General features: G+C 48.3%; 9 protein-coding genes across 9 annotated transcripts; 3 read left to right on the forward strand and 6 right to left on the reverse strand.

Annotated features, from left to right (window-relative positions):
* Positions 1-278: 278 nt before the first annotated feature.
* On the forward strand, positions 279-2,022 carry TRUGW13939_08534 (uncharacterized protein; the record flags this gene model as incomplete). The annotated part of the gene is made up of 3 exons (XM_035491668.1): positions 279-401; positions 595-1,040; positions 1,095-2,022. 3 exons carry the CDS (start codon positions 279-281, stop codon positions 2,020-2,022), a joined length of 1,497 nt encoding a protein of 498 aa, XP_035347561.1.
* A 550-nt stretch (positions 2,023-2,572) lies between these two features.
* On the reverse strand, positions 2,573-3,864 carry TRUGW13939_08535 (uncharacterized protein; the record flags this gene model as incomplete). Its single annotated transcript, XM_035491669.1, has 5 exons — positions 2,573-2,908; positions 2,966-3,046; positions 3,103-3,356; positions 3,409-3,601; positions 3,661-3,864. The coding sequence occupies 5 exons, from the start codon at positions 3,862-3,864 to the stop codon at positions 2,573-2,575; spliced, it is 1,068 nt and encodes a 355-aa protein (XP_035347562.1).
* Positions 3,865-4,669: 805 nt separating this feature from the next.
* On the reverse strand, positions 4,670-5,989 carry TRUGW13939_08536 (uncharacterized protein; the record flags this gene model as incomplete). Its single annotated transcript, XM_035491670.1, has 5 exons — positions 4,670-5,383; positions 5,446-5,549; positions 5,604-5,707; positions 5,767-5,904; positions 5,979-5,989. 5 exons carry the CDS (start codon positions 5,987-5,989, stop codon positions 4,670-4,672), a joined length of 1,071 nt encoding a protein of 356 aa, XP_035347563.1.
* A 393-nt stretch (positions 5,990-6,382) lies between these two features.
* Positions 6,383-7,378, forward strand: TRUGW13939_08537 (uncharacterized protein; the record flags this gene model as incomplete). The annotated part of the gene is made up of 1 exon (XM_035491671.1): positions 6,383-7,378. One exon carries the CDS (start codon positions 6,383-6,385, stop codon positions 7,376-7,378), a length of 996 nt encoding a protein of 331 aa, XP_035347564.1.
* Positions 7,379-7,836: 458 nt separating this feature from the next.
* TRUGW13939_08538 (uncharacterized protein) lies at positions 7,837-10,107 on the reverse strand (the record flags this gene model as incomplete). Its single annotated transcript, XM_035491672.1, has 2 exons — positions 7,837-9,981; positions 10,030-10,107. 2 exons carry the CDS (start codon positions 10,105-10,107, stop codon positions 7,837-7,839), a joined length of 2,223 nt encoding a protein of 740 aa, XP_035347565.1.
* A 1,523-nt stretch (positions 10,108-11,630) lies between these two features.
* On the reverse strand, positions 11,631-12,713 carry TRUGW13939_08539 (uncharacterized protein; the record flags this gene model as incomplete). Its single annotated transcript, XM_035491673.1, has 3 exons — positions 11,631-11,906; positions 11,964-12,508; positions 12,569-12,713. 3 exons carry the CDS (start codon positions 12,711-12,713, stop codon positions 11,631-11,633), a joined length of 966 nt encoding a protein of 321 aa, XP_035347566.1.
* Positions 12,714-13,318: 605 nt separating this feature from the next.
* TRUGW13939_08540 (uncharacterized protein) lies at positions 13,319-15,230 on the reverse strand (the record flags this gene model as incomplete). The annotated part of the gene is made up of 5 exons (XM_035491674.1): positions 13,319-14,057; positions 14,130-14,208; positions 14,352-14,570; positions 14,632-14,952; positions 15,002-15,230. 5 exons carry the CDS (start codon positions 15,228-15,230, stop codon positions 13,319-13,321), a joined length of 1,587 nt encoding a protein of 528 aa, XP_035347567.1.
* A 917-nt stretch (positions 15,231-16,147) lies between these two features.
* Positions 16,148-18,190, reverse strand: TRUGW13939_08541 (uncharacterized protein; the record flags this gene model as incomplete). The annotated part of the gene is made up of 4 exons (XM_035491675.1): positions 16,148-16,341; positions 16,425-17,730; positions 17,789-17,868; positions 17,926-18,190. The coding sequence occupies 4 exons, from the start codon at positions 18,188-18,190 to the stop codon at positions 16,148-16,150; spliced, it is 1,845 nt and encodes a 614-aa protein (XP_035347568.1).
* A 1,632-nt stretch (positions 18,191-19,822) lies between these two features.
* Positions 19,823-23,122, forward strand: TRUGW13939_08542 (uncharacterized protein; the record flags this gene model as incomplete). Its single annotated transcript, XM_035491676.1, has 7 exons — positions 19,823-19,877; positions 19,948-20,155; positions 20,206-20,397; positions 20,456-20,601; positions 20,657-21,785; positions 21,840-22,800; positions 22,868-23,122. 7 exons carry the CDS (start codon positions 19,823-19,825, stop codon positions 23,120-23,122), a joined length of 2,946 nt encoding a protein of 981 aa, XP_035347569.1.
* Positions 23,123-23,513: the final 391 nt, after the last annotated feature.

The following is a 23,513-nucleotide window of genomic DNA, read 5'->3' on the forward strand; positions in this document are numbered from 1 at the left end:
GAACCCCATTTTTACAGGTCATCTTTAACCTGTTTAGGCAGGAGAGGCCAGAGTATCATCCCCGTATCTCGTAATTACCCCAGTACCCACCCCGGCACCTGCTCCCCATGACTGGCTACCATGCATGATCAATATGTTGCCATGTCGAATGTATATATAATTGCTTCACAACGCTCTACGGTAAACCAGTTTAGCGTCCAAGCTATACGTTGCCTTCCTCCACCTCAAAGTAACATTGAAATATCGTATATCTACACAGCTAAGGCGAAGTGTTGATCATGGGCACTCCTGACATTGAGAGCGCCGGTGACACGAAACCCATCGGATCCCCAGTGGCCCTGCAAGAGAGCTATGGAGCAGGGGATGTGGAGAATACCACATTGGCCCTCACCGACAAACAGGTATGGTTTTTCCCGCGTGAGGTTCTCAGGGAATCGACGGCCGCTGACCGTTGCATCTAGAATACTTGTATTCGGAGAAAGACCGATCGCACGATTCTCGTCCTCCTGACATGGATCTATTTCTTGCAGGTGCGGTGATATATAATTGATTCGCCACGGCTCGTACAGGATGCTGATTTCACTGCGGACTTAGGTCTTTGACAAAGCGGTGCTCAGCACCAGTGCTCTCTTCGGCCTCCGGGAAGACACCGGTCTGACGGGGAACCAGTACTCCCTCGTTGGGTCGATCTCAGCCATCGCCCAGCTCGCATGGCAGCCCTTCTCCGCCTGGCTGATCGTGAAGGTTCCCCCTCGCATCTTGATGCCCGTCATGGCCTTGGGCTGGGGCATTGCCGAGGCCAGCATCGCGGGATGTCATAACTTTGGATCTTTACTCGCAGCGCGCTTCTTCCTGGGTCTGTTCGAAGCAGGCTGCCTGCCGCTATTTACCTACCTCACTGGTATCTGGTATCGTCGTTCCGAGCAGCCCGTCCGTATTGCCATCTGGAACGGCATGAACGGCGTCGCGACTATAGCTGCAGCTGCCGTTTCCTATGGGCTCGGCCATATCGAGTCGGACCTTTTGAAGCCGTGGCAAATGTCAGTAAACCCCTCTGTAATGCACATGATGAATATGCTACTGACACTCGGCAGAATCTTTCTTTTCGCCGGGCTGCTCACCATCGTCAGCGCACCCATCGTGTACTGGAAACTGGACAATGACATCTCGGTCGCCCGCTTCCTGACCGAGGAAGAGCGGCGGCAAGGCATGGAGCGCCTTCGCGTCAACCAGACAGGTGAAATTAACTACAACTTCAAGTGGTCCCACGTCCTCGAGGTCGCGCTGGAGCCCAAGTCCTGGTTGTGGGTGGCGATGGTGATCCTGCCGAACATGGGCTCGGGCATGACGAGCATCTTTGGCCCATTGATTGTCCAAGGATTTGGGTTCGACAAGTTCCAGACTTCGCTGCTCAACATTCCGTTCGGCGCCATGCAAACAATCGTCATCGTCGCCAGCTGCTGGGCTGCCACCAAGGCGAAACTGAAGTCCGCGGTGCTGATCGCCTTCACCATCCCGGCCATTGTGGGCACGGCGATGTTGTATGGGCTTAATCGCGATACGTCTGATCTCCCAGCGCTCCTTATCGCCTACTACCTGTGTGCCTTTTTGTTCGCCGGAAATCCTCTCATCCTCGCGTGGGCGATCGGGAACACGGCTGGAGCGACCAAGAAATCCACAATGCTCTCCCTCGTTCAGGCTGGAGTGTCGGCTGGCGCACTGTCAGGCCCGCTGCTGTTCACCAGCGACCAGGCGCCTAAATATCTGCCGGGTATCCGGGCCGTGCTTGGGATTTTCATTGCATTGATTGGTGCCGCCGTTATTCAGGTGGTCAACCTAATGTTCCTGAACAAGATGCACAAGAAGAAGAGAATCGCCAATGGAAAGAGCGGGGATATTGTGGACCACTCCATGACAAAATCGGTCGAAACAGCAGGAAAAAGTCAACAGCAGGCTTTGCAGGATGTGGTCGAGCGGGACTTGACCGACCAAGAAAACGACGAGTTTGTCTATATCTTCTAGGTCTGCTAAAAGGAGACAGTCCCTCCTATGGTATCTGCTCTTGACTGATATGTGTGACTGCTGAATCCTGTAGCTTACTATGTTGTGGTTATTTTTGATAGGGAACGTTGTTTTAATAAATTAATTGCCTGGTCGATTATCCTAAATGTGGTGCCCGCGCGGATTTTAAAAACATCGTGTAGAATGAGTGATTACAAGTAATCCGGGGAAGTGCGTATTATAATAAAAATAACTAGTATGTAAAAGTCACATTCATAGGGTATAAAACGTAGAATATCATACTTGCCCTTTTTATGTCCTACTAAAGAGATAAGACGAACGGGTTCCTGTCTGACACGTCCCGAGGACTTAAATAGTGTTTCTAAATACGTTCTAGATTACTGTAGGTCGGGTCGAAGTAAGGGCTAATGTTAGATTATATCTCAACCATGATTATGCCATGTGGGAGTAAGCAGATTGACATGGAAAAAGAATGTATATTGGAATTTCTAACCTATATAGACTGGTAATTCGAGCCAAAGCTATAATAGGATAAAACTATCTCTCCCCGTTAGAAATGGCCTTCAACCTCGACCGGTCTATACGATTCCTCAAGGTATTTCTCCTCTTCCAGCGTCAGCTCTTTCCCGCGCGCTGACAACGCTTCGTCAAGCCTCTGGGTGCTGCTGAAGCCAATGATCGGGCTAGTCACGCGCTTCTGCGTCCATGCCAGAGTAACTTGCGACATGGTCCACCCTTTCTGCTTCGCCAGCTCCTCAACCCGGTTGACGATTTCCGTCGCTTCAGGCCGGAGGCACGAAGGAGTCTCGCCACCGCCAGCAGAGCGCGCCGTAGTCCTGCGTGCCGTTAAGGGACGGGCAAGCTGTCCTTCTGCCAGAGGTCCCCACTGAAATCAAGAGTTATAAGTAAATCAAGTTACTGAGGGGAAGGTTTTCCGACTCACCGGGATAACAGCCACGCCCGTGGCGTTGCAGAACTTGATCATCTCGCGTTCTTCTTCGCGGTACAGCATATTGTATCGATTCTGCAGCAACAGGTAAGTAACATAAGCAATGAAGAGAAACCGAAGCCTTGGCTCACCTGCATGGCAACAAACTTTGTCCATCCGTTCTTTTCTGCGTAGAACTGCATCATGGCAAACTCGTATGTCCACATTGAGGACGCGCCGATATAGCGTATCTTGCCAGCGGTCACCAGGTCATGCAGAGCGCGCATGGTCTCTTCTATCGGCGTGTGGGGATCAAAACGATGAATCCAGAAGAGGTCGATGTAGTCCGTTTCCAGTCGCTGGAGCGCGTTCTCCACCTCCTTGTATAGCGATATCCGCGAGAGGCCTGTTAAGTCCAATGAGTACCATGTACGCATTATCATTGCCATCTTACTTACCAAACTGATTGACATAGTCCTTGCTCCGTCGTAGATCATCCAGGATAGGGTATGCATGAAACTGCTGCTCGCCGACGCAGCTGAACGCTTTGGTCATGAGAACCAATTTGTGGCGTGGGATGTTGTATTCCTTGATTGCCTGCGCAATCACCCTCTCGGAGTCTCCGTTGGAATATATGTTGGCTGTATCCCACTATTGCCTGGTTTTCAGTCTCTGGCCTCTAGGAGGGGGGGGGGAGAGAAGGCACGCACTGTGTTAACTCCGCGATCGTACGCAGCCTTGAGGAGTGGGAGCGCCTTTTCCGGCCCAATGACCCAATCTGCCCATTCTGGATTTCCAATGCTCATGCATCCCACGATGGGAACCGACACCCGGAGGCCGCTGTTTCCAACGCGCTTGTAGTCGACTTTTGTTTCCTCCAAGGACTTTGCAACACCGGGGGGTAGAGCAACCATTTTGACTTACTTTGGACGATGTTGGGGATTTAAGAACAGAGAATGCAATTCATCTCTCAACGGGACTTTTTTTTATAATTACTTCTTTTCTTCGTTATCCCTCAACCTATCCATCCGCCTCCGACTGTTGTTGCCGTCGGTTAGCTTTCCGATGATCCGAGCGGATATCGAGCCGCCTCCCCTAGCCGACTCGGTTAGCGATTGGAAGCTCGATCATGGAGCTAATTATGTATAATTACACACTACTGTAACTGCTCTGTAGATTTTGTAATATGATATCGTGCCAGTGTCGTACAGTTGCAGCCAAGTGCAGGGGCGGGGGACTTCTCCTGGCGTCGCCGAAGCTTCCTTACTGCTCGGTACCCCGTACATACTAAGGGGTATTTAGTATCTTTATGCACATTTATAAAACCCAATAACCCAAGAAAGTAAGAAAGCCTTTATTCCTACCGGAACCTGGTACTCACAATATAGGGCTCAAAATAATTAGGATGGTGATGGACTCATCTCTACACTATTTTCATCAAAGGAAAAGCCAAAAGTAGACATCCACTCTTAGAAATAATATCCATAACACAACCCATAAGAATTGTTCGTATCTTGATAAAAAAAGACGGACAGTGTGTATAACGTGTCTTTCATACGAGTTGTACATGTATACAGAAACGAAAAAAGAAATCTGATACTTTTAGCCAGCGGACTTTCCACTCTTAGGCAGCACATTTGCATTCACAGTAGGCGACCTTACAATAGTTAAAGGTTATATATAGGTCATTTAATAACTATTAAGATCGCATCGTAGTTATCATAGTGTAGAAATAAAGCCATAAGCTTCGTCAACCAAGTCAACCGCTGCCTGCGCACACCCATACGAACACTGATATCCTGCGCCACCAGCCCCGTAGTTATGGACAACCCACACGCCGTTGACTTTTTCCTTTTCAATGCGATTCCCGCCCTCTCGAACGGGCCGTAATCCCACTCCATGCCTGATGATATCCAGATGCTCAATGCCCTTACCATTGGTCAGTGCAGGACACATTTCCACTGCCCGCTTCATGATACGGGTCGCCAGATTGGGGTCTGGCTGTCCATCCCAATTGCCCTTCTGGTACGAGCCGCCGAGAATAGTCCCTCCACCTGCAGCGCGTGTCATGATGTAGCAGGCTTCACTTTCACCGTCATCCGTGCCAGATATGTTGAACATCTTGTTGGTCTCGTTCCGCACAACAACGATCTGGCCTCTGGCAGGGGTCACCGTGCTATCCTGCACGCCGCCTAGCATCGAAGCCATTAACCCTGTACAGTTCACCACCAGTGACACTTTTCCGCTGGGGTGGAAACCATTATATGTGGCGTCTATGATGTGTTCAAAAACGGCCCGTTTAAAGATAACCCCGTTGGCCAGGCACTGAGAAACAAGCCAAGGCAGGTAGATTGCGGTGTTGATACAGACCGAAGTAAAAGCAATAGCAGAGTCAATTCCGGGGGCGAGAGACTCTTTAGACAATAACCGGAACTAGAACAGTAGTCTCGGATTGGTATGTCTTTTTGCTTGCAATTCCAAAAAAGAATACTCACGTTTGGGACGACTTTTGCGAACCAGGGATTAGGCGATAAGAGCCCGGAAAACCAGGTTGCGGTTGCGGTTCCTACGTCTTGCGAGCGATTGTGGATTTCACAATCTAGACCTTGGGTGTCAACCCAAAATGACTAGGGGTTATGGCGTCACACAATACCTTGAAAGTGTATGCCTGCTCCTGGATGGTTCGCGGCAAGGTCTGCCAGAACCATCCAGGTCTTCTTATCCCAATCTGCTGCCTCTGTCCCACCGATCGAGACACTGTGCCACTATGGTCAGGGAACTGGGACAACAGAAATAACAATTAGTATTGCACGTACGGCATATAGTTTGCGCCAGCCCACGGCGATGCATATTCGATGTCATAGTCGCCAGGCATATGCTTGGCGGCGATCACAACCTTGTAACCCGGCTTCTTTGAAAGTAGCAGGGCTGTCGTCAGCCCGGCGACTCCGGCCCTGTAGAGAATCAGCATCTGTAATTTAATATATTTTTTTTTATGTTAACACCTCACCCTATAACAACGACACACTTGCTAGGCATGATGAGAGATTGGTGGGAAAGAAAGACTAGGGGTAGAAACGGGGAAAAAAATGAAAATAAAAGCGTTTCTCGGACTTTAAGCGTACATCACCTCTATGGATGATGTAATTTTGTCTTGGGTGTTAGTTATTAATTAGCTAATAGTGTTGACTAATTACCAGTTAACTAAGCAACTGCTTCTTTCCAGGTTAGGTAATTAAAGATTGCCGAATTAGGAAAGTGAGTTATTTAGCGGCCGCTAGCCTTCCTTTCCTATAATGGCAAGAAAGGACGCCTGCAACAACACATCCAGGCATCAGATGTAATATTTAATACTTCCTAGCCCCTCCAAAACATTCCGGCAGTCACCCTACTCGTCATATTTTTATCGAATTCAAGTAAACGTCTTTCACCATGGCTACCATGGAGAAGGTTTTCGCCGCTTACCAGGCACGCCAATCCATCCTTGCCAACAGCACGAATCCGTTTGCGCAGGGTGTGGCCTGGATCGAGGGTGAACTGTGCCCGCTCCAGGAAGCGCGTATTCCGATTCTCGACCAAGGCTTCATGCATAGCGACCTCACATATGACGTCCCCTCCGTCTGGGATGGCCGATTCTTCCGCCTTGACGACCACATTACGCGACTAGAAGAAAGTTGTGCCAAGCTTCGCCTCAAGCTGCCTCTCCTTCGCCAGGAGGTAAAGGCAATCCTGGTGGACATGGTCGCTAAGTCTGGCATTCGTGACGCCTTTGTCGAGATCATCGTGACCCGCGGCCTAAAGGGCGTCCGCGGTACGGACCCGAAGGATATCCTTAACCGTGTCTATATGTTTATCCAGCCATATGTGTGGGTTATGGAGCCTGAAGATCAACCTGTTGGTGGAACTGCTATTATAGCCCGAACTGTGCGTCGCACTCCGCCCGGCTCAATGGATCCCACAGTGAAGAATCTCCAATGGGGCGACCTTGTCCGAGGACTCTTTGAGGCATCAGATCGTGGCGCAACCTATCCTTTCCTGACTGACGGCGATACGAACCTTACGGAAGGATCTGGTTTTAATATTGTGTTGGTAAAGGGTGGGGTCCTGTACACTCCCTCACGCGGGGTTCTCGAGGGAATTACACGCAAGAGTGTGATTGACGCCGCCAGGATCAATGGACTGGAGATATGCGTGCAGATTGTTCCGGTGCAAATGATTTATGATGCCGATGAGGTGTTCATGTGCACAACTGCTGGTGGAATTATGCCCATCACCAGTCTAGATGACCAGCCGGTGAATGGGGGAAAGCTCGGGCCGATCACAAAGAAGATCTGGGATACGTACTGGGGAATGCACTATGACTCGGCTTATAGCTTTGAGATTACCTACCCAGAGGGTTCCTGGAAGGCAACGAACGGGTCGTCTTAAGATTTACAACTCTATTGAGAAATTTAGACGGTAGATAATACGGATCTTATGACAATCAAGACACTACGCTATCAGATATTTATGTATTTGTCTCTATCCATTTACATGTTAGGGGTAGCAAGACACAACACATCCTCCAATACCCATACGTTCTGCCAGTTTACCAGCGTGTAGGAACAATACGTACGAATCGCTCTTAGAGAATTAGGAGCCGCTAGGAAAACTTGCAGCGATATATAGTCTATTCCTCCATAATTAGTTGATGCTTCACTCGTGTAGGTCCGCGCAGTAGACACTAGTTAGTGATTATATCATGGATAGCTGTCTACGGCACACCGTCTAGCTACTATGAATGCCCTCCCCCCCATGGCGAAATAAGAAGCATGAGGGAAAAGAGTAAAGTTAATGGATCGTTTCCCAAGGAATTGACAATCTAGAGAAGGAAAAGAGGATTTTTATCAAAGACCGTGGCCTCGCCCTCTCTTCACGAACTCTCTTAACACATTTTCAGTCATTTTAGCTACATTATTCTTGTAGTTGTCCCAAGCGAGACTACAGAACCAGTTGATACTGCCAACCGAGAACACCGCACCACCACCTGCTGTGTCATAGTATACCAAGTCGCTTCTGACGAGGTCGCAGTTTGACCCCAATGTGTTCACCATGGGGAACATCGAGTCCTCGTTGAATAGCCCAAAGGTGTCATCATGCTGCAGACTTGTTGCCAACAGGATTGCATTGGTTGGCGTCCCCAGTGCAATGTCCAGCCGGTCGATCTCATCACCACTGGCGCCGCCACCAAACCCTTGTTCGCCGATGAGCTCACCTGGATCGAATCCTTTAAATATCCAGGCCAGTTCAGGATCCCGCGCATGTCGCTCATTAGCCTTGTACGGTTTTCCGGGCCCAGTGCCAAAGGCGCATGGGCCAACGCCCCAGAGGTAGTTTGGAGCACGGCCGCGACTCCTCCAGAGTCCTCCCTGGGTTCCGGTGAGACTATGCACGCGTTCCCCCCCAGGAAATGTCACGGAACGACATCCTTGGTCGCCCTTGCGCACCTCAAGACGGTGAGGGCGTGCAAGATCCACATCGGCGACCCAGTAGAACCCATTGCCACCCAGATACATCATATTGCCGCCAGATTTGGAAAATGTGGTAAAAGCGTCCAGAGTCTGGAGAGAGTGGTATTCCGGGTGGCAGCCTGTAATAAGTGTCGCATATTGAGAGGTGGCGTTTTGATCCATGTCATTCAAACAGTGATCGGTGATCACGTCGTAGGGGATCCCAGAACGTTCCAGGAAGTTGACCATCATGAGATCGGCGCTGAACTCACGAGGCCGGCCTAGCGCCCAGTGCACATATCCAGGGCGGAGGTTAAGAATTGGTCGAAGAGCGCTAGAAAATGCACAAGGAGATCCATCTCGGTGGACGTCGTAGGCCGAGAGGCCCAAATCCAGTCGTCGGTCTAAGCTCTCAAAATACTGGTTGCCGACCCCAACGCTGACTCCATCCGGCGTGGTCATCGCGGACGATCTGCTCTGATCAAACATCCGCTCATTAGCATAGGCGAGGTATGTAAAAGTCGTCATCACCAGCCCAACCTGAGCCGTTGACCTGGGATTAGGGCGGACGAAAAACGTGATCATATCGGTCGTGCCGTCCGAGCACTTGACTTCAACGGCGTATGCGCCTGACCGTGCCGACGATGGGATTGTGAGAGAAAAATTTGTCGTCCACTTGGCATCATCCAGATCATCCTCGTGGAAATGGATTGCACCATACCCGTATGACGCTTTTGTCCAGTCTGGCTGAGAGCCATCCCAGTTGTATCCCTTTACTGCTCGTGTTGGTGCATTAACCAATGCTCCGTTTCGGCCATTCCCAGAGATATCTTCGATAGCATCGGTGCTGATGCCTTTGGAGAAGTCGTACTGCAAGACGACCTGTCGTGACACGCCTGAAGTCGCAAAGAGGGGTGAGTCGAGCCGGCCATTGTAAAAGCACGATGGTTTGGCACTCTCTTGGCCGGCACTGTCGAACATTCCGGCACCAAACAGTAAGGCATTCGACCCCAGCACCATAGGTGCTAACAGATCCTTGGTCATCGTTTCTCCCTTGGGGGCCTTTTCGGCGAGACGAACTAGCTGTTGGATGCTCGCAGTGAACCTTTTGTTGACGAGGCTCATAGTGACACGGAGCCACCGCCAGCGGTTCAGAACAAGCTGGCTCCGGATCACTTCCACATTATCCCCGATTCCGATCACAAACTCAAGCGATGAATTTCTCAAACCGACTGCAAATCCAGTTCGAGAATGGACATCGAGACAAGACAGTAGGGTTTGACATTGGGCGTCGTCGACAAGCAGGTAGGGTTGTGCATAGAATTCTATTTCGAGGCCTTCTTCAGCCGTGCACGTCACATCCTCCCATGATCGAACCAGAGCATAAGACCCTGGAGAAGCGTCTTGGAAGCAACCATCTTCGCGATTGCCCGTTGGGACCTCAGTAATTTCCTCCGTCGCTACGGGCGGAGCATGGGGACCGCTATATCCCTGGAGAAGACGCACTAGGCGATGCTGATATTCTTTCTCGGTGCTCGAAATCTAAACAATAAGTGTTTGCCAGTTGTTTCCGGTGATGAATCAACATACTTTGATGTCCACCTCCTGCCCGGGGGAAACAATCCACGGTTGAGCATAACCGATAATCTGTGTGTCATTGGAGGCCATAATAAGACGAGGAAAATAAGAAGAGGATAAGATCGCTTTCGTATGACTAGGCTAAATACGGTTATTGGGACATCAGCAATTTTCAAAGTTTTCGCCACGATCAATGTCTTGCCCAAAATTTCATAGATAACATTTTGCCTTTACCGCATTGGGGATACGAAAAGGAATGCGTATTTATCTCTACGGTATTCCAGATAATTAGCTATATACATACTATCTACAGTCGATATCTACAATATCCACCATATCTACAGTACAACAAATGATAGATTCCATCCGATACCCGACCGGCTCGGCCAGTTAATTTGGAGTTGCCGACCGCCTCGGATTACCGGCTTCGGAAGGTAAACCAAGTGTATGCTTTGTTAGGAATAGATCTTCCTGGAGCATGTGATAAATCTAGTATTTCTCATCGGAATACCGAGTCCTCCAGACCGAATCAGTGCCTTACGTGCAGAAGGTTTTTAACTAGAGTTCAGGAGATATTGGTTGTTACGATACATTACCTACAGTTTCATCCGTTTGCGGTCTAATCATTTCAATGGTAGTACTCCCTAGTTCTGGATTCTTTCAGCTTCCCCTCTTTCCATAACAATTTCCGGGGCACACTCCACAATCGCGGGGTAACGGAGACCCAGTGGGCTCTGGTTTGGGGAACCAAATGAAGCAGTAATTCGTGGCGTTTTGTCTCGCGACATAAGATGCAGGTGGTTGGTTTTTGGAAGTGCAAATTCTCCTTATAGGCAACTATTTTTCAGATACAAGCTAGCTATATGAAACTAGGTATAGCATAACCATTATGTCTCTTCCTTTTCGGGTAGGCTCTTGAGAATGGGCTGTTGCTTACATTGTTCCACCCTCCAATGGCATTTATGTTCTATTATTCCCGTAAGTAGAGCCATATGGACTCCGAGCTCTCATAGAGCGCCTTTGTGAATATAACAGGTTCGTATATTTTAAAAAAAAAAGAGTCTGCTAGTTAGTGTCCATCAATTTGTATTAACTTAGCATGTCGTTTCTCAAGTTAGGTACTTGTAGTATTCTTAACAAAGATCGAAGAACCATCAACAGCTGTCTTATGGGTAAGCATCGCAAGGTGTATTAGCCCTGCGTTTGACATATGCTTGCAAAGATACCAAGTGACCCAAAGTAATTTCTCTAAGGCGGACATCGAAGTTTTGGAACGTAACAATCTGTCTCCTCTACTTACCCCAACCACCCCTTCACTCCTACCATTGCCTGGCCCATTTGACAGGACGCCCTCGGTATGAGCGCTAGTGATCTATCGGTGGGATGTTCTCTTAGGATTGAATCGTGCTGTCTTATTGCAGGTGGTTAAAATAGGCTTAACTCTAAGCATATGGCACATCTTACCTTATACTTACGTCTATTATCTTTAGGGCTATATATCCCAGATATCTCCCCACGGTATATTTGTTTATAGTGTGAATCAACTGATCAGTGAGAATGTGTAGACTCGACATGGAATGAATTTATTTTCTATCTATGTATCTGACTTCTCTTTACTTATTCGCAGCCCGGAGCTGGTCCTCCGTTGAGAGGAGGGGAGTAATTAACCGCATTGCACGGTCCTTCTTCTCCTGATCTTCAAACCTGGGGATAGGTCGGCGGCAATGCACACTATTCTCCGGGTAACCACGCGTCTTTGCAGTGATCCACTTCATGCCACTGACGTCTGAGGTGGCAATGCCCAATTCCGGTTGAACGAGTCTTTTCTGCAACTCGATGGCTTCTGCAACCTTGCCATTATAGTACAGATTGTAAATTTCAACCAAAACCTGCCAGGTGTATAAGTAATGGAGTTCCCGCTAAGGGATGAAGTGATGGGCTCTTACATTGGGGAATATGTTTGCAACACCGGAAATACAACCGGTACTTCCAGCCGCGAAAGCAGCGACTAGCCAGTCGCTCATTCCAGAGACGGAGGTGAATTGGGTAGATTCAAACTGTGCCGCCACTCTGGTGGCCTTTCCAACACCACCACAGGTCAACTTGATGGCGTAGATGTTGGGGTGAGCGCCAAGCTCTTCCAACATAAAGGGGTCGACATCAATGCCCGACAACAGGTTGGGGAAGTTGTAAATTATAATGGGGAGTGGCGAGCGGTCACCAGCTTCCTTGAAGAAATCGACAACAGCTTTGGAGGTCATCGACCAGTGGAAGGTGGCGGGCACCAGCACCAGGGCGAAGTCAGCACCATTCTTACAACCCTCTTCAATCTGCACGAGGATGTCTCTGGTGGAACCGGCCAAGATGCCTAGGGTGATGGGGAAATCGGGCTTCCCCAGCGCAGTGGCAATTTCGCGAGCCTTTTTGACCAGTTGGCCCTTCTCAGCGACTGAAAGGGCGGCTGATTCGCCGCTCGAACCGGCGAGAACAACTGCGATTCAATTAGCTTTTCTCACGCCTTAGGCAAGCGGATTCTACAGAGGCAACGTACTGCCATGCAAATGCGAGATCATGTGCTCGAAATGTTTTGCTTGAGTCTTCCAGTCAATGTCCTGTTGCTGGCTATCCTCGAAGAAGGTAACCGAAGGGCCGTGGATGCCCGGAGGGTAGAACTTGAAGCGGCCGGAGGGAGACATGGCTGGAGATGGCGATTATGGTGTTTGCGGATGATACGAAGAGTAGATGCGTTCTTGTGACATGATCGTGTATTCCATTGATTCTGCTTTTATTGCCAGATATCTTCATATGCCATCCCACGTGTGTGGGGCTATACTCGGTGACTGAAGCTCATCACACATGTTTGCAATTCGCGATACGATCGGCTCGGAAAACTACGCACGCGATCGCATCGCTAAACGTAGCCATTCGTTTGCATTTACCAGTCTTCTCTGTTCATTTCAACTAAGTTAGCAGACGAAAGAAATAAGCAAACATCCCAACACTCTTGAAGGTGGTATTGATCGGATTTAGGCATTATTAGCTAGAGATCTTAGATTGCGCCCGAATGTCAACAGCTAGCAGCCTATCATTCTAACTTGCACTTTTTTCGAATACACCAAAACTTTGATGCTTTCGGCTTATGTGCACTCCTGACTGGCGGTGGAAAATATGGGGGTTCATGTTTGAGAGTACAAGAAAACTATAGCAACCTCTATAGACTGAGTAAGCCACCTGAGTGGTGGGCCATGCTAGAAGATGACAGGAGAATAAGCCAGGGAAAATGCATTTCTTGTCGCCAGCCCTATCCAAATAAGAATTGTGTAGTTCCGTGTTCATGGTCAGAGCTAGGTCTGGTCTTGCTATCAATCACATGTCCCCACCATTTTCCTGTTGCCCATATTTCTTCAAAAATCATAGGAACAGAATTGAACATGTTGTAGCGACTTTTCTTCCCCCAGTACGCACAATATTCTTTCGCAAAATCACGCAGCTCCTCGTCCGATGTCTCACTTCCAGCTAGGAAGACTGGAATCAGCAGTTGTTTCTGTGCCAGGGACGTTCGGCGGCAGCACCGAATGCTGTCAATTGTCTTGCGCACTAATCGATGAACGTTTATAGAGCGTTTTTTATGATCGCTTTTAAAAACAACTTCAATATAGAGAAGCAATGCCTGTCTCCATGCCTCAGCACAGTGGTATCGATCTTGCTGCTCATGGACTTGCTTCACGGCCTCTTCTTCCGTCGAATAGGACTCCCTGCTGCCTAGTGGAGCTCCGGCGTCATTATGCCACTGGATCAGTTCACGCTGTATTTGATTGACAGGCGCCGTGTCGAAAGTCAGCCATTGCATAGTAGCTGCAATCTCTCTCTGCTTGGCGAGGTCGGCGAGTTGCACCAGGTAAACCAGCGTGTCTTGCGGACACCCAGTCAGATCAAAGAAGGACCAGTCGTCCTGTTTCTCCCATCCAATCAAAAAATCCAGATAGGCTCGGTCAATGAGGGGGCTCTGTCGTGAGATCAAGGCGAGTGTGGCATCCCACCTGGTTTCAATCGTCAGTAAAACAGACAGGTCATGATACAAAAAAGATCAAGTTATTACCATATTAGCATACCGACTTGTGCCCGCATTCGCGGCGTTGTCAACACTTCGCAACCGCCAAGACTTTGGATCATTGAATATGCACGCATTAGCTTCTTCGACCACGTTCCACTAGCAGAGAGGGTACACTGGGCAGTGCATTAGTATCAAGGCATGCGGTTGGCGAGAGGTGGATGACTTGCATCAAGAGTGAAAAGAATCAGTATAGGATCCAATAGGCTAAGACCTGGCGAACCGTGGAATGCAGATTCGAGTAATTGTACCGCTTTCCTGCGGTGTTCAGCTGCTTCAATTGACCGGCTGCCCGCTAAACGCGCGCGATGGTGGCAGCAGAGCGCTAGGATGGCATGGGCATAAAGGCCGGAGAGTTTAGATGTCTGACGCTCGCAACGAAATGGATTAACAGCCCCTGGGATATCGCCTGTGAGCGGAAGTACACAGTACTCTGAGTCATCTATGGGCTGGCGTCAGCATCACCTACCATCATAAGAGCGTAGATCGACTAGAGCACTTACACAGGTCAAGATGCTCCTCGTAGTCGAGGGAGGCGACTTCGAAAATTGTAGAATCTGGGCCAAGACGTAACGATGGAAAAGGAAATGCGAATCCTTGAATGTGTTGGGGGCCCGAGTCACTTGGGGTTGCCAGGAGCGCCTTGTTTTGAAGCTCCTTTCCTCTATCTCCTGTAGCGGTCGGAACCATCCTAGTCATGTCCATCAAGCCTGCCGCCGATGTATCTTGGAGCTCAGTATCAAGTGAAGGCGTGGCAAATATATTGGGAAGTAGCGAGTCGAATAAAGCAAAATCATCAGACGAGAATTCCTCTTGCCGTTCCCCTGTATAGCGCGTGAGTTGCTGTTTTGATAAACGGCCGATGAGGCTTACCTAGGTCGGCAAAGCTATTGCTCCATTGATATTCATCGGATATCTCCAATTCTTGACCCGTTACCCTCAGCAGAGGTTCTGTCGTGGCCGCTGACAATTCTTCTGGTTCTGTCGATTGGCCGCCGTGTTCCTTTCGACGCTTCCTCGGTCTGGTGGCACCGTTGACGAAGCGGAATTGCTTGGGTGAATACTGCCGTGCAGCAGATGTAGAGGAAGGAGAGTAGATCATACGCCTAGAATTATCCCACGAGAGAGAGGTTGCAAAGCCACCGCATCTGCGACCTCGATCAAGACAGGTTGTGCATCGCGGCCGACGGCGGTCGCATTTTTCACCCAAAGAAGTGCAAGTGTGACAGTCTGACTGGGCAAAGCCAAGGGAGTTGGTTCTCTTTCCGCGATCGGAAATCATCTGCAAAGTAATCTACCTCCGTGGAGAGATAGTAAGGGGTGTAAACTGTTTCTCTCCTTCTAGATCAGGTGTTTGGTGTAAATGTCGCTGTATAAGGATGCCGAGATTCCCCGCGTCGGCTATAACCGAGCCTATGTCGCAGTACAATTCTACCCTACTGATGAAATGGCTTTGAGGCGTTGTATGGGAACTTTTCTAATCGATCAAAAATAGCAAAAAATGGCTATTTAATGGCCCTCAGCGAAAAGTAGCGACGGGTAGTGCGATCAACGCAGTCTTTTGCTCTTATTCTGGAGAGTGACGCCAAGATCAGCTCAACTGATCAGAGCAAGAGTGTCCAGATTCAAGCAATTTCTATACAGTCGGGTGGAAGAAGAATAGGAATGCGTATGTTGTATACTTGATAGGGAGCTTACTAGTCTAAGAAAGATGATAACACAGATGTCTACGATCGCGTCGCAAACCATCGGTATGGTTATTGGCTGTTTTCTAATCAATTCATCAGTCGCTATGCGACTGATTCTGCTGTACCCCGATCTTTTCATGTAAACATTGAAGTAAAAATTCAATGACCTGAAGGTTTTTGACAATGCATGTGCTCCAAACATCAAAGGTGCCATTCCATTGGGATTCCTGGCCAAGTTACTTCATTTATATGCATCCACCAACGGAAACGTTTCGGGTGGATGAAATCTGGGGACTTTAATGCCCCAAGACGGCTCATCAGTGCCACTGACTTATGAACTCTCAAAGTATGCGTCCAGTACATCTTGGGTCAGTTTCTCGGCATGGGCGTATGTGATTCCCATTGTGTGGCCCGGCGGTGTGAATGGCATGCTGGAAGAATCGATAACCCGTAGATTCTCTACACCAAATACCCGGCCCTTCGAGTCGACCACGGCGTCCGGGTCGCCCTTCTTGCCCATTTTGCCTGGATAAAATGAAAGAACAACTTAGTCCAAATTTCTTCGTTTCAATGGATATGATTATATTATGGAGAGGAATAGGACTCACAAGATGCCGAGCCGTGGTGGGTCGGTACAAGGTTCTCCTCAATAGTCTTCAACAGGTCGGCGTCGCTGGTGACATTGGGCCCGGGCCAGACTTCTTGGTCGACTAGGATTGGGATTGCCTTGAAAGCCTCGCGAGCCCGTCTGAATGCCTGTACAGCGACTTCTTTATCCGTGCTGCTACGAAGCCAGTTGGGATCGATGATAGGCGCATCCAGGTTGCTCGCAGAGCTAATAGTCATATTACCAAGGCTGGTTGTCGCACCCATCATGCAGCTAATAGTTGCATAGTTCCCATCAGAGAGGTTGAGGGCAACATTGTTGAACGCTAGAGCTTCAACTCCTTCAAGCATGTACTCTACCTCTGGCCAGTCTGATGGAAACTCATCTAGATCCTTGATAGCTTGTGGGCTGAGGTTGGCCCTGGATGACGCCGGCAGCTTCTCATAGGCTCCAATGTCAAGACCAATGTTAGTGAGTGGTCCACTTTGGTTATTGTAGAATTCTTCGACAGCTTGTGCCATCATGTTAGGCTCTTTCCAGGCTGTATAGGAAATCGCATCAATCTTATAGATCGGCCCGTTGATCGCAGCAGAGTCTCTGGTGCCTTGGCCGACGCCGGGCGCGTCTACGACAACGGGGATGTCGAATTTTTCCAGAGTCTCTTTAGGACCGATACCGGAGACCATCAGAAGCTGAGGGGAGTTGTAAAACCCAGAAGAGACGATGACTTCCTTGCTAGCAGTAAGTGTGAAGGGCTGCTGGCCATAGTTGGTAATGTTGACCCCGACAGCCTTTTTACCATCGAAGACAATGTTTCGACCCATGGAGTTGATGTATACCGTCAGTCCTGGCCTACCCAGTGCTTCAGCTAGGAAGGAAGCCTCAGATGAACTGCGAAGTCCAGTGTTTGGGTCAATCGCATATTGCCAATACGCGTAGCCATGCATGTAACCAGTGGTAAATCCTGGAATCTCATCCAGTCCAATCGCAGAGAATGCCGTAGCGCCATAGTATGAGATAGGATAGACATAGCCAGGGTAACTGATGTGTAATGGGCCACCGGTTGGCGAGAACACGGATGTATTGTATAGAGGGGTTGCGTTCGCAGGTCGGTGTTCAGCATTGCTCGAGAACTTCATGCTTCGCTCAAGGAACGGTATCATATTATCCCACGTATAAGCATCGTCGCCCACAGTTTCAGCCCATCGTTGTAAAGCACCCTTTGTTGGTCTGTTGTACATCATCTGGTTACGGGAACTGCTTCCACCCAGAGTCCGACCCTGAGCATAGTGGATAGCTTGGCCACCCTATGCTATTTGTAAGAAATCTATTGTGGCATCCAAAGTGAATCGCGATGTGACTCACAGCCTGTGGTTGGGTCTCGTAACCCCAATCTACAAGGGGTTGCCAATCGTCTAAGGCCGCGCCCTCCCACTGCTGAGACCCTGTAATGTATTAGTAATTAATCTCTGTAGACCAAATAGCCCCATCCACAGACTTACAGTAAGGCAACTGACTCCAGTTGCCATTGCTGAGCTCGTAGAAGCTTCCAGCCTCGACCAAAGCAACCGAGGCGTTACTATGCTCAGTCAAACGAGCCGCGATGACATTCCCTGCCGTTCCGCCACCAACAATAACATAGTCATAGGTAGCATTCAATCCAGCTCTGCCAAATGCATTGCCAGTAAGTCGACCGCCAATGAACTGAGAAATTATCGAGGCAGCAGCTGGGGACAAGAAAGCCGAAAGGGCACAAAGGCGCAACATGATGAGGAGTTCCCCGTTGCACACAGTATTCAACTTAGTGACCCTTTAGCAAAGAACGGATGATTCAATCCTTCATGTCACTTATATAACCCCTCAGTAACCAGGGGCCCGAAATGACTCCAGTGTGAAAAGCGCCTAGACTCGTTTTGAACCCGGGTAATTTTGTATGGCAGCATCGTAAAAAGTGGCAAATACTCGTTACAGGATTGCAAGTAGTGCTTATTCAAGCCCGTGAGAGCCTTGATACCGAAAATCCAAAAGTATCTCTGGGGCCACGAAGGTTGAATCTCAGGGTAGGATCGTCGGAGAAGCGTAACCTAGGTCTTCTGTTGATTCATTGACCGATATCGGACATACTGAAGTCCTACTAGGTGTAGGGGCGAGACGCAGGAGTGTAAGTTGGGCATGTATGGAATATGGTTGTAAGAAGATCGACGGACGGCAGAAAGTGATACCATTTCTAGGATAAAGAAGGGTTGATGCTGGATCTAGACTGGCGAATAGCATCATTGTAACGGTATAGCGATGTATTTCACTTGCATTTTTACAGTTATTCAATTTTACATACTAGCAGGGTATTTTATCTCTTTTTAACGTTGAATACGAGCAGATGTATACCAACACGTAAATGATGACTGCATCTGCCTTGTGTTGCATGCATCATTTGGTGTGAAGATCTTCAGGCTGTTCTGTTGCCTTCGAGGCACAGCTGATACTGGTCCTTGACATAGTATGCTTCCCTACAGATACGGAGGTGTGCGCCAACAATCTTCCAGTGGAGACATCTGCCAGTGATAATAATTTAGCCTAGCATTAGTATTTCTAGTTAAGTTACGGTTATTAGACTGTGATAATATGCACGCCGCTATTATTACAGAAACAGTATGTAATTTCATGTATTAAAAAGAAACTTATTGTTAGTAGTACGCTAATAATCCCTCTAGTATTTGACGCATATCTCCGCATTGGGGAAGCCCACTTGCTCTACGCCGCGGATCGGCCCGCCCATGAAAAGCCCACTTAGTTGCCGTCTTAGCAGCTTACTCAAACAAACACCTTATTTCCCCGTCAATTTCCCCAGTCGCCGCACATCTCCCACCAGTTAGATCCTTTCGATAAGCATTGTCACACTTAGCACGCCATTCAAGCATTGACCAAAGCATGGAGTCCCGACCGAGTCTTGCGATTTTCATCAAGAGACGGAAAAGAGATCAGCATTCAAACTTCCTAGCGTATCCTTAGCATTTGGAATGATCTGCAAGGATGCTACTACAATTAGGAATACACAGGATCCCATACTTTATCCCCGTAAAGGAGAAACTGAACACCTTCGGATCGAGTCAGAAAGTACTCCACAGTCACGCAGCATGGAGGGAAATACGGAGTAGACTAGAGAGAAATTCCGTGCTGACTGTGTCGTGGACAAGGTAACACTCCAGTTGATCCCTAAGATCTGGGCATTGTCTTAATGAGGCTTGAAGGAAATGCATATCCGGTGGGAAGAATAACTTGATAACTAAATCCCTTTGAAGTCGATAGCTAGGGTTGGACCAGTGAACCTTCTCAATCGCTTGAATCTGACCTTGTTTGATTTTTGTTAAAAGTCAATTTCGTTGTCGAGTAGAGGACACCATGTTGCTCCTCCAACAGACTGGAGCAGTACTGGCATTAACTGTCGCAGTTAGGGGTATATAGTTTCTATGCATATGAATATCCTAACCCAAGTCTCAACCACCCACTTACATGCAAGTATACAGGTGCTGCTTCATCGACAACAACCTCTATCCAGTTAACCCAGTCTCTTCTTCCTCAAGTTGGAGCCGCTCCTAGCCTCACGCCCACGATCCATGATTCCAAGGCCCCTGATCCACAGACATGCCCGGGCTACATGGCTGCCAATGTTGTTGAAACTCCACAAGGTGTAACTGCGGATTTAACACTCGCTGGGCCACACTGTCAAGCTTTGTAAGTCTCTTTGGTAACGAGGTAATGGTGGTGTTTCTAATTGTTTCTAGTGGAACTGATATTCATGACTTGGTACTCCAAGTTCAATATCAAGCAAAAGAACGACTTAGCGTGAAGATATATCCAAAGTACTTGTCCGTCCAGAATGAAACGCACTATATTCTTCCGAACTTTATTGTTCCCTCACCTGAGAATGATAACAGCACCACCAAGTCTAAAAGTGACCTAGGATTTGAGTGGAGGTATGGACATCTCACCTTTATCCAATGGATCTACGAGTGGAAACTAATGCAATGAAAGCAACACGCCAACTTTCCAGTTTAAAGTATCCCGTGTATCGAATAAGGAAGAGTTGTTTTCCACATATGGACATGTCCTCGTCTATGAGGATCAATTTCTCGAGTTAGTGAGCAACATGGTAGAGGACTACAATGTGTACGGCTTAGGTAACTCAAGACACCCCGCCTCGCCACATTACCACATATTAATACGTGCTTGCAGCCGAAAATATTCATGATTTCCACTTGGGCCAGAACTACACACAGACTTTCTGGACCAACGACGCGGGTATTACGTCAGGCAATCCAATTGATGGCAATATCTACGGTGTTCATCCATTCTATCAAGAAAGCAGATACCACTCGGGCAGCAATACATCGTCTCATGGCGTGTATGCACGCAATGCTCACGGTCAGGAATGGCTTCTCAGGCCGAAGACTATCACATACCGGGCGATTGGTGGAAGCTTCGACTTTTACTTCCTTAGTGGCCAAGACGACAACGGAGGATCAAGCGCTGTTGATACGATCAGGCAGTATCATGCCGGCTGCGTCGGGCTACCAGCAATGCAAATGTTTTGGACTCTTGGTTTGCATCAATGCCGCTTGGGATACGACAATCTAAGTATGATGCAAGACGTTGTTGCCAATTATAAAGCTGCCAACATTCCCCTTGAAGCCATATGGTCTGATTTCGATATGTTTGATGGCTATCGTAGCTTTGTGAACAACCCAGTTTCCTACCCTGTTGATAAAATGGCTGCCTGGCTTGAGAAGCTCCATGACGATAGTCAATATTATGTTCCTCTTATCTGGACAAACATCTATCGTACCAATCCTGAAGACCCAGAGGATGTTTATCCACCTTACCAACGTGGTGCTGACCTTCAAACTTTCATTCGGAATCCTGCCACGGGTGACTATTACAATGGCGATAACTGGCCAGGATTCAGCGTCTGGGGTGACTTTCTACTACAATCGTCGTATTCATGGTGGGAAAATGAGCTCAGAACCTGGCACAACAAAATACCATTTGATGGTGTGCTGAGTGATCTCAGCGAGCCAGCTTCCTATTGCGTTGGATCTTGTGGAGATGGGAACCTTCATTTGAACCCCGTTCATGTTCCGGAGTTGATGCCCGGTGATCTATTGAATAATGATTACGAATATCCGAAAGGTTTTAGTATCAGCAACAAGTCAGATGCTGCTTCAGCGAGCCTAGCTGCTGCCTCTCAGTCGTCTGCTCTTCTCTCTTCAACACCATTCCCATCGGCTACCTCTACCACCCTGGGGCGTACTGAGCCGACACCTGGGGTGAGGAATTTGACATATCCACCATACGTGCTTAATAAGTAAGTTGTATTGACGTATTTTATTGTGAATGTACAGCTAATCCGTTGTCGTAGTGCGCAAGAAGGTCACGCCTTGGTGAAGGGAACAATTTCTCCCGATGCCACACACAATGATCCTGGGAATACCACCGAGTACGAGATGCACAATCTATTTGGATATCAAACCGGAAACGCTACATACCATGCCCTTCTCGAAATCCTCCCCAATCGGCGACCATTTGCTATATCTCGTGCGGCTTTCTCTGGCAGCGGGCGTTTCTCCTCTCATTGGGGTGGCGATAATTCTGCTACCTGGGGAAGTATGTTCTTGGGAATCTCACACTCCCTGACACACATGATGGCCGGTATTCCTATGTTTGGCGTAGATGCATGTGGCTATACACATAACACAGACTTCGACCTTTGCTCTCGCTGGATGTCGCTGACGGCGTTCTTCCCATTCTACCGCAATCACAACATCAAGGGAACAATTCCACAAGAGGCCTATATATGGTCATCTGTCGCTGAAGCTTCGCGACGAGCAATTTCTGTGAGGTATAGTCTTCTGAACTACATATATACCCTCTTTTATCAAGCTCATACCAAAGGTGACACGGTCATGCGAGCTCTTGCATGGGAATTCCCCAATGATGAGACTTTGAAGGCTACCTATTCGCAGTTCATGCTTGGACCATCGCTTCTCGTCACTCCCGTTCTCACCCCCAACTCTGATACTGTCCGGGGCGTGTTCCCAGGCATTGGAGAAGGAACGCGATGGTACGATTGGTATACACTGCAGGAGGTTAATGCTCAGCCCCGGGAGAATGTCACCCTTGCTGCTCCATTGGAACATATCAATGTTCATGCCCGCGGTGGCAGCATATTCGTTCTTCAAGAGCCTGGGTACACAACAGCTGCGACTAGAGACAACTCATTTTCTCTATTAGCTACCCTAGATAATAACCAGTATGCCGAGGGAATTATCTACATTGACGATGGTGTCAGTTTGGTACAAAATGCTACTAAGACGGTCTCGGTACGTCCAATGGGCAGCCTGGTAGATAGAAGAGAAGTTTGGAAAATTACTTACTTGCTTCATTTAGTTCATATATGAAAACGGAGCCATTATAGCGTCTACTCATGGGACCTACCATGCGCCTCCAGCGCTCGCCAATTTCACTATCGCTGGTTTGCACACAGAGCCCCGAGGGTTCCAATTTCGCAGCAACAACAAACTCTACCATAGCCGACCGGGCAATTTGAACTATAAGAATGGCACCGCATACATCACTGGCTTGGAACAATATACTTCAACTGGAGCATTTGAGCATAGCTTCCAGCTGAATCTTACATACTAAAAAACTCTTTCTATATAGGCCCACAGAGTTCAACCATCCTGTAGCCCGATAGGAATGTAGGTTGTATGAGTCCATGTCAAAGACCCACTGGAGTGCTCTCGGCACGAAGCTTGTAGATATTGCTAGTTTAGATAAAATCACTATGAGCGAAGAATGTTTTGCTACGTCGTCTACATTTATCAAAATTTGATTGCTGCTTTTTGCAAACTTTTCTATATTCCTATATTCCTGTATACCTTGTGCCTTGATTAATAACTTTTCTCATTATGGTGTTGCATGGATTCATATCATTATGATTGGTTGGACTTTATTCAACCAAACTCTCCGTGATGGTTGAGCTTATTCACTTCTTCTGATATGAACCAACAAGATTCTACAATAAACAATAGTG

This window comes from Talaromyces rugulosus, chromosome IV (assembly GCF_013368755.1).
Source record: "Talaromyces rugulosus chromosome IV, complete sequence".
NCBI lineage: Eukaryota > Fungi > Ascomycota > Eurotiomycetes > Eurotiales > Trichocomaceae > Talaromyces > Talaromyces rugulosus.